The 10,159-nt window shown below is 50.4% G+C and overlaps 1 protein-coding gene across 3 annotated transcripts in view; it reads right to left on the reverse strand.

Moving 5' to 3' along the window:
- TRPM7 (transient receptor potential cation channel subfamily M member 7) overlaps positions 1-4,661 on the reverse strand; it is a 123,654-nt gene extending 118,993 nt beyond the window's left edge. For 2 of the 3 annotated variants that reach the window (XM_044279602.1, XM_044279601.1), the window contains exon 1: positions 4,456-4,656. In XM_044279602.1, the coding sequence (XP_044135537.1) occupies positions 4,456-4,458 (3 nt within the window). In that variant the 5' untranslated portion in view covers positions 4,459-4,656. Of the gene's footprint in view, positions 1-4,455 lie in introns of all 3 variants that reach the window. The other variant, XM_044279604.1, reaches the window with a different exon arrangement.
- Positions 4,662-10,159: the final 5,498 nt, after the last annotated feature.

The raw sequence follows: 10,159 nt of genomic DNA on the forward strand, positions 1-10,159 counted from the left end.
TCTCCACCGTGCCCCACGCACATGGACATGGGTATGACACATAACAAATGTGGTGCCCATACTCTGTACTAAAACTGTACTATGTCATGTAATACCGCTACCCTGCACAAGGATTGCTCCTCGCGTGCCCCCATACACATCTGTGCACACAATGGGGGTGGTTTTAGGCCCATTTGTGATGGCAGAAGACGCACTAAATTTATGACGAGTTGGCGTAGATTTCGTGACTGATTCACACACCCTCACACCGCCCCTGCCACTCCCCAGTGACGAGGACAGCGTGAAAACGCATGTGCAACAAGATTGTCACACTGTCATTAAACTTGGGTGCCAAACGGGGTATTGCTTATTTATTTTTTTATGCCTTAAACCAGAGTAAGGACAGTTAGTAAATACCCCCAACAGCGCTGTGTACATGTGCCCGTCGGCCAAGCGTTAGCAATACATCCGGTTAGACTTGTATCTGGGCACAGCCTGGCATCAGCCAGCTTCCTCAGATCCAAGTCTGTCTAGCCTGCCCCCGTATCTCTACATAACCAGGCAGATCTGCTATTCTGGACTAGAAAACTCTGCGTGACCTACAGAAACAACTAAGGGCTTGTTCACATCCGCACTGGAGGCTCCATTCGGGGCTTCCATCAGAGACCGTCAAAAATAGTGAAGAGAAAAGCCCTGGACTTTTTCCTACGGACACAAAAAAAATAAAAATAAAAGGAGCAACTGGGGCGTGGCTGTTACACCTAGAGGCTCTGCTCTCTCTACAACTCCCATGCCCGCTGCACTTTGACAGGGTCAGGCTGTGAAAGGTCAGCAAACCTGGTCCTGTTAAAGTGGAGAGGATGCTGCAGTTGTAGAGAGAGCAGAGCCTCTAGGTGTAAAACACACACACATTCTGCCGCACAGAACCGTAAAGAGCCCTAAGGCCTCTCCTAGACGGCCGCCATGTGGGTTTATTTAGGCTCAGCCTGATGCGCCACGGTCTCCTGGCAGCGGCTTTATTGAGCGAAGTGCGCATGCACCGGCCTGATGCACATGCGCACTTGGCTCAACGAAGCCGCTGCCAGGAGTCCGCGGCGCACCAGGCTGAGCCTACTGCGCAGGCGCGAGTAGGATTGCGGAGGCGGCGCTGAGCTGCGGAAGGAGGCGCAGAAGACAGCGAAGGCGACAGATCTGCGCCTATGACACTGGCTGACCTGTTACATGTGCGCTTGGCAGCTGAAGGCATCTGTTGGTCCCATGTCCATACGAGTCCGCATTGCTGAGAAAAATAGTTTTATTATATGCAAATGAGCCTCTAGGAGCAACTGGGGCGTGGCTGTTACACCTAGAGGCTCTGCTCTCTCTACAACTCCCACGCCCCCTGCACTTTGACAGGGTCAGGCTGTGAAAGGTCAGCAAACCTGGTCCTGTTAAAGTGGAGAGGATGCGGCAGTTGTAGAGAGAGCAGAGCCTCTAGGTGTAATGACAACGCCCTCGTTGCTCCTAGAGGCTCATTTGCATTTACTAAAACATCATTTTTCTCAGCAATGCCGTCACATATCAACATGGGATCAACACAGATGCCTTCAGCTGCCAAGTGCACATGTAACAGGTCGGCCAGTGTCATAGATAGATGCCCTTTAAGGTTTGTTCTATAAAGGTCCACAATACAGAGGCATGAGGGGATCTTCAATGAGGAGTCACAGGAACGGCAGGGCTGCTGCCCGACAGGACTCTCCTCCAGGAGGTGCCACCCAGAGGACTAAGTAAATGGATTACAGCACCCCTAACTCTGCACATACGAAGTCTACCATGATGGAACCCATCAGACCCCAACATAAGTCACGCAAGTCCAATGGGCACCATTAACGTCAACCATGTGAGGACTCCTAACCAGAAGGTAGATGTGAACAGTGCCTTACACACATAGGTGTAGCTATAGGGGTGGCAGTTGCGACCGGGCCCCTAAGCCAGGGGGGCCCAGGAGGCCCCCCTTGCCAGTGGTACTGTAATTTTCTAGGGAATACTAGTGAGCGCTTAGTATGCAGGAGGGGCGGTGAAGCGCTGTGAGCGCTGTACTTACCCCTCCCCCTGCTTACTCTTCTCCGGGCCCGCGCTGCTGTGTCCTGGCTGCCTGCAGCGTCAGGGCGTACAGAGCGCACTCTGACCTGACGCTGCAGGAGGACTGCGCAGCACGGGTCCTGAGGAGAGCCAGGGCAGGGAGAGTGGTGGCAGGAGAGGCAGGTTATTTTACAGTCTGATATGGAGGTCTTATTGGGGGTCTGGAGAGATTTAATGATGATTCTGGAGGGGTCTCACTGGGGGGTCTGGAGTGGTCTAATGGGGAATAGACATCTGATTGGGGGGTCTAGAGGTCTAATGGGGGTCTTATCTGAGGTCTGATATTGAGTCGGGGTCTTACATGGAGGTCTAATGGGGGGGGTCTGATCTGAGGTCTAAAACTGGGGCCTGACAGAGGTCTAAAGGGAGTTTGGTCTGAGATGGGGGGGGGGGGGGGGTCTCATTTAGGGCTTTACATGGGTACTGATCTGAAAGGGGTATTTTTTGTACTGGCACACAATATAAAGGGGTGTTTTTGTACTGACGCTCTGTGTGGTACCAGTATTTTCAGGGGGACTTTCTGCAGGATAGTATTGGGGGGGTGCACAGCAAATGTATTGGGGTGGCAGGTTGGGGTGTTGAGCACGATGATAAAAAATTAGGAAAGTAAGATGTCTGTTTGTTTAACTCTACAGAGATGAGGCGCGGCTGAAAGAAGTCACCATGGCGGTCTGGTCTGACAGGAGAAGAAGAGGAAAGAGAATAGCTGCATCAGAGAAGAGAAGTCACTGGATGTAAGCGGTACATATGTGGCGCTGTATTACCCTGTATGTTCTGTATTACGCTGTATGTCATGTTTTCCAAGTATGTCTTTAAAGGGGTTGTCTGCTAATTTCAATTTTTGCCTCGGGCACCAGAAAAGCTAGGTGCATCAGAGCCGAGTGAAGGGGGAGGGGGCCCAAGCTGAACTCTTGCACCAGGGCCCATGAGCCTTTAGCTACACCGCTGCTTAGGCTACTTTCACACTCGCGTTTGGTGCGGATCCGTTTGTATTATCTACAACGTAGCCAATCTGTTTTCTATTGTGCCAGATTGTGTCATGGAAAACGGATCCGTCCCCATTGACTTACATTATGTGTCAGGACGGATCAATTTGGCTCAGTTTCGTCAGACGGACACCAAAACGCTGCTTGAGCGAACTTGTGTTTTAAGTTTGGCGTCTAAAGTTCGAGTTCCGGTTATCGAAGTATGGATTCTAAATTCTGTTATGGTCCGTGGTAGCGGAATCCATAACGGGATACTTCGATAACCCGAACTTTAGACGCCGAACTTAAAACGCAAGTTCGTTCAACACTAGTGTCCACCTCCAGAGCGGAATGGAGACGGATCGGAGGCAAACTGATGCATTCTGAGCGGATCCTTTTCCATTCAGAATGCATTAGAATGCAAACTGATCCGTTTTGGACCGAATGTGAGAGCCCTGAACGGATCTCACAAATGAAAACCAAAACGCCAGTGTGAGAGTAGCCTTACACAGACAAGTGAAAGGGGTCAGTGCTCATCATGCCAGTGGCTGTGCCAATAGCCGAAGGACATTCACATCTAAACCGCACCAGCGGGCCACATAACGCTGCAAGAGGAAGCGTGAGCCACGGTTTTATTGTCTACATGTTTGGAGGACGATCCAGAATAAGGCGCCACCATCGTTCTCAGCAACCTCCGCACAATGTACAAGACCTTGAGATCAGGACCACCTAGGTAACCAGCTTGCCGAGGGGCTCACTGCCCACTCCATTGGCTCTAGTGGGCACAGCTTGGTGACTTCATCAGTAATAAACCATATATTTACATGGAATATGAAATTAAAGGGATCCGCCAGAAAAACATTATCGCAATAGCAGTCACCTACGCTGTTACACATACTTAAAGGGGAAGTCCACCCTCGGACATTTGTCAATCAGTTACAGAAAACACCAGCGCGTACACATTACAGGACCCCACAAGTCCTCGGTGGACAGTATCTCTGAGCAGGTCAGAAGATAACCAACGGTAGAGTTCCCTTTTAAGGGGGTATCCTGTCTCTAAAAGCAATATGCCATCACCACCGGGGTAATCTCCGATCTGTGGCCAGGATAATACAAGCTGAGGCAGAGCTGGGACTCCTTCACTCATGAAGTGATGTCATCGCCTTGTGATATGACGTCACTTTATGACATGGGAGTACCAGTCTATGGTCATCAGCCTGGGCCACGTGGAGGGATGCGGACACAGGAATAACGCACATGACCGCAGCATCCTCCTGCGGCTCCAGGGCAGTAACGGTCCCGCAGCCAGGGGTGCCTGCAGGCAGCACATCGTCCCACACCGCTGACTGACTGACCGGCCGGCGCTCGGGGCCTGTGCACAGCTGCCTACCATTCTCTTCACCGTGAAGTGTCAGGCGGGCCTCCTCCGGGACGTTCAGCCATCTATCGGAGATGTCTCGTGTGGGGAAGGATCCCTTAGCCGATCGAAGAGCGCGCCCAGCAGCCGTCTCCGCTCCGGACTCAGCGGAGGATGAGTCTTTCATAATGGAGCCACCACTCCGGACTGACGGAGTAGGAGGAGGACTGAGAGCTCTTGGCTGTCAGTCACGTGTCACCGTGACGTCAGGCGCCGTTCACGCCATCACAAGGCTGGAGTGGCGAGCGCGGTGGAATGTCGCTCCGCCCGCGGGGAGGAGCCTTGTGACGTGGGCGTGGCTAAAACAGCGGCACAATCATGTCCTAGGACAAACCGCTGGAGGGCAATGGGCATGTGTTGTGCGGCAGAGAGAATCGGGATCATGAAAGTGCGAGAAAAAGTGGGGAAAAAGCGAAATATTACTGCAGCCATGGTGGTCGTAACCGACCGGCTTATGATTGCTTTACTATACTGACATGCTTGATAGCAGGGCCGGTTATAGACAAAATGTGGCCCTGGGCAAAATCAAAAGAGGGGGCCACATCTAATAATGTGCTAAAAACACAGTCCGACGATGGCGCGTGCTGTTCACTGCTGCTGTCCCATAGACATACAGCAGGAAGGGAGACGGCACGCGCGCACAGCGTCTTCTCAAACAGCTGATCGTCGCGGGTGCCGTGTGTCAGACCCCCGCCGATCTATTATTGATGACCTATACATCATTAGGAGCAGCACATCCAGGGCCGGCCTTAGGTGTTCAGGCGCCCTGTGCGAGCTAACCTTGTGGCGCCCCCCCCCCCTTACCCCTGTTTTTTGGGACCCATAATGCTGCTACACGATACGGTATCTGAATCTATGGGACTCCTGTGGATATACCATAAAAATTTTATCTGCAGTCCTATGTAACACCACAAATAACACTACATAGCTCTCTGAATACAGATAACACAGTGATGGCTCTCTGATTTCCGTAAATGTAGTAGTGTTACCTCTGGTCCTATGCAAAACCACAGATAACACTAGTGCTGCTAATGTGGTAGTGTTACCTGCAGTCCTATGTAAAACCACAGATAACACTAGTGTAGATCATGGAAGTGTTACCTTCGTCCTTAGTGTTCCTCCCTGTGTCTATCGCACGGACTCCATGCTGGCGCTGCCTCCTCTTCCATCTTCTTCTTGCTCCGCACAGAACATTCTGAGCTTCTGATGCAGCTGCGTCAAGACATAGGAACACTTTGGGCATGGTGATACACCCAGGGAGAGACACACACACACAGGGACGGACAGCCATACACACACAGGGACGGACACACACACACACACACAGGGACGGACAGTCACACACACAGGGACGAACAGTCACACACACAGGGACGGACAGTCACACACACAGGGACGGACACACACACACATACATACAATAAATATGATCACATCACAGTTCCTGCCTGTCTGCTTTGGTAAAGCAGGGCATAGCTGGGCTATGCCAGGCTTTAGCAGAGTGGTCACAGGACAGTGGACACAGAGCACGATATGTATGCGAGCACAGCTGAGCGAGTGCAGGGCAAGGCACTTATTAGTATTGCACCTAAAATATGCCCCCATAAAGAAATGCCACAGGTAACCAGTGACATGTTTTGTGGGGGGCATCTTATATGTGCAATAATACATATCGTCCAATACAGACATCCAAATTTCATGTTAGTGCAAAATCCATTTTATTGATAGTTGTCGTCCAATCAATTAATATTTTTTATTAAAGGGTTTCTGTCATCAGAAAAAACGTTATGTTATGTAGCTGACTGACATTAGTGATGGGCTGATGTCAGCAGTACATAACAGTGTGTTTTATAACTCCCTGCCCGCCGCTGCCGCCGTTCTCTTAAAATAAAGACTTATAATATGCTAATGAGCCTCTAGGTGCTATGAGGGTGTTCCTGCAGCACCTAGAGGCTCTGTCTAGTCACCCTTTGGCAGTGGCACGCCCATGTCCAGTTGATTGACGTCCGAGTTCTCCTCTTCGTCCCATAAATCCCGCGGCTGCGCCGAATACTAAACGGGACGGCGCAGGCGTGGGATTTACGGGACGAAGAGGAGAACTCGGACGTCAATCAACTGGACATGGGCGTGCCACTGCCAAAGGCTGAATAGACGGAGCCTTTAGGTGCTGCAGCAACGCCCTCATAGCACCTAGAGGCTCATTAGCATATTATAAGTCTTTATTTTAATAGAACGGCGGCAGGCAGGGAGTTATAAAACACTCTGTTATGTACTGCTGACATCAGCCCATCGCTCAGTCAGCTCAGACTCATGTCAGTCAGCTACATAACGTTTTTTCTGATGATTGACAGATTTCAGAATCCTGTTTAAACACTGTTACATTACACTTCAAATGTTTTATATTTATACCTTTTTAGAAGTAAGTGAGTGACTATCCAGGACAACAGGTGTCATGACTCTCAGAGTTCAGTTCAGGACTCAGGACTGTCTTAGTTGGTCAGGTTGAAAAACCACTGCTGCTGCACTGCAGCCTGCAGGCAGGGCACAATAGTGGGCACTGGGCTGGGCACAGGGCACTACTTGGGCAGGCTGCCTGGCTGCTGCTGGAGGAGCTGGACTGGAGAGAAGTGAAGAGGAATGATTTTAATTCTCCCACGGGTGAAGGAGCTCCCTGCCTCTCTCTCTGATGTCACTTCCTGACTGTGGACCGTCACCTGACTTCCTTATCAGAGAGAAGGAGGCAGGGTCACTGGGAGGCAGCCGCAGGCAGGGGAGGAGCGAGGAGGAGGGAGACTGACTGATTGAACAGTGAGTGAGCCGCTGCGCTGCCTGGCTGGGGGCACGGCACGCATCACTGTAGTGTAGATAGAGGAGGGAGGGAGCAGGGAGAGGAGGGACTCGGCTCGGGGAGGCTCGGGACTGGAGCGCTGCGCTCAGCTGATCACCCGGCTGCCGGCGCTGCAGTGAGTGACAGCAGGGCACAGGATTACAATCCCGGACGGGTGGCAACCCTAAACTCAGAGCGGCCGCGGGCCCCGCCCCCTCCTCACTATTTCCAATAGTCCGTGCGCTTTCAGCGCTGTTAGTTAGCCGGCGGCCGCAACAAAATAGTAATAAGTATACTTAGTTTGCGGCAGACTGTCGGCCGCCCGGCGCCCCTGTTGCTATGGCGCCCTGTGCGGCCGCACAGCCCGCACACCCCAAAGGCCGGCCCTGAGCACATCACTACCTCAATCTGGATTTTCAGAGTTGCCACAGCCAATCAAAGAATCCTGATCTATAGGCGTCAATACGATAAAGTCCACAAAAAAAGCGATGGCAGCATCTCCAGTCCAACAGGCTTTATTCACACACGGTGCATAGAACAGTACAAAAGATCCACAAACAGCAACGTTTTCGCTGACTTGGTTATACTAGGCGGAGTCTGCCCTGTTTCTCCCTGTAGCGCTGTCCAATCACAGCGCAGAGATCACAGCCTGGGATCTCTCCGCTCCTCCCAGTATAACCAAGTCAGCGAAAATACCGGGGGACATAGCGGGAGAACGGAGCGGCGTCCAGGGATAATAGTAAGTGCAGTGAGATCCCGGGGCGCGGCTCTACACAGCCTGATAGTTATCTTACAATGTTTAGACCGATGAAAGGTCCTCTTTAAATATCACTCACATTGAATTCTATATTTAAAGGGAACCTGTCATCAACTTTACGCTGACCTCACTGAGAGCAGCATTAAATAGTGACAGAAATGCTGATTTCAGCGGTGTGTCAATCATGAGCTAAAAGTAAGTGGTTGCCGAGAACCAGCATCATAATCATTGCAGACCAGGCCTGGAAAAGAGTCAAATCTACCTGAGAAGAGTCCTGGTTATTCCTAATCTCCTGCTCTCTCACCCATCTGCTGATGATTGGCAGTTCTCTCCTAGAGAGAAAGGGGGGAAACTAAGTAGAAGACAGTCAGTCATCAGCAGGTGGGCAGGAATTCATGAATAACCAGGACTCTTCTTAGGTGTCCGGGACTCTTTTCCAGGCCCAGTCTGCAATGATTGTGATGCTGGTTCTCGGCAACCACTTACTTTTAGCTGATGAGTGACACGCCGCTGACATCAGCATTTCTGTCAGTACTTTAAACTGGCCTCAGTACGGTCAGCGTAAAGTTGATGACAGGTTCCCTTTAATTCATATGGTTGTAGAGCTTTCAAGGTAAAGATCCACTTTAATTCTTTCTTCCTACGTCTAGCTTCTCTATCACCACCTCTCCTCAATACTCCAACAGAATCAATCACACAAAATCTGAGTTGATTAATTCAGTGTCCATATTCCACAAAATGTTTTGCCACCGGTTTGTCCATCATCTTTTTTCTTATGGTGCTTTTATGGTTATTCATCCTCTCCCCAGGGGCGTTGCTAGGTTAAAACATTCAGAGCCTGGGCCCCTGATGTTTTGCTCCAGGCTCTGAATGTACTGCATGCCTGGTAGATACAATTGCCCTGCCATAGCTGAAGGACCTGTGGTGACATCACAGGTCATGTGATCAGTTCTAAATGCAGTAGCTGAAAAGGACCTGCGATTATGTAACCATCATGTGACCAGTGCAGGGGAGGACAGCTCAGCAGTGAAGAGAAGTCCTGGGAAGAAGCTGTGGTGAGGTCTGTACATGAGGAGAGGTAAGTGAAGAGGGAGGCAGAGCAATGCTGGGAGTTGTGGTTATTTAACTGGGACTGTATGTTAGGGCTGAAAGGAGGGAAGTTATTTACATGGGACTGAAAATTGAGGGGGTGATGTTATTTACATGGGAATGCATGTTGGAGGTTGCTAGGGAAGGGTGGTGTTATTTACATGGGACTATATGTTGATGGCGGCTGTGGAAGGGAGTGATATTATTTACACGGGACTGAATGTTAAGGGGTAATGTTATTTACATGGGGCTGTATGTTGAAGGCTGCTGGGGAGGGGGTGATGTTCTTTAAATGGGACTGTATGTTGATGACGGAGGAATATAACTGCAGGGGGCATTATAAATACTGGGGCGCTTCAGGGTGAGCATTATAACAGTAGTGGGCAGTATAAATACTGCTGGCACTTTAGGGGAATTATAATAGTAGTGGGCGATATAAATACTGGGGCACGTCAGGGTGAGCATTATAACAGTAGGGGGCGATATGAATGCTGGGGACACTGTAGGGGCATTATAACAGTAGGGGGCGATATAAATATGGGGGCATTTTAAATCCAGGGGACATTAGGCATTCTTATTACTACTGGGGCTCTATAGGAGGGACTTATAGATCTCCATTATTTCTACTAAAAGCACTGTGGGGGCCTTATTACCACTGAGGGTTCTGTAGATAGCTTTATTACCAAAGGGGGAACAATAGGGGGCCTTATTTCTGCTGGGGGGCTCTGTAAGGGCATTATTAATACTGGAGGGCTCTTCTACTAATGGAGGCACTCTTGGGGAACACTATCACTGTAGGGGGCATTCTAGAAGGAAATTACTATTGGTGGGACTATGAGGAGCACTATTACCTGCAGAGACGAGGCGGCTGAGATAAGTTGTCCGGACCGAATGGAGAAGATGATGACAGAGAAGATCTACATGAGAGGAGACGTCACCTGGGAGGCACTGGATGTGAGAGGTACAGCTGTATAGCAAGTACAGTAAAATGTCTTCAGTGCTAG

This window comes from Bufo gargarizans, chromosome 2 (genome assembly GCF_014858855.1).
Source record: "Bufo gargarizans isolate SCDJY-AF-19 chromosome 2, ASM1485885v1, whole genome shotgun sequence".
Taxonomy (NCBI): Eukaryota; Metazoa; Chordata; class Amphibia; order Anura; family Bufonidae; genus Bufo; species Bufo gargarizans.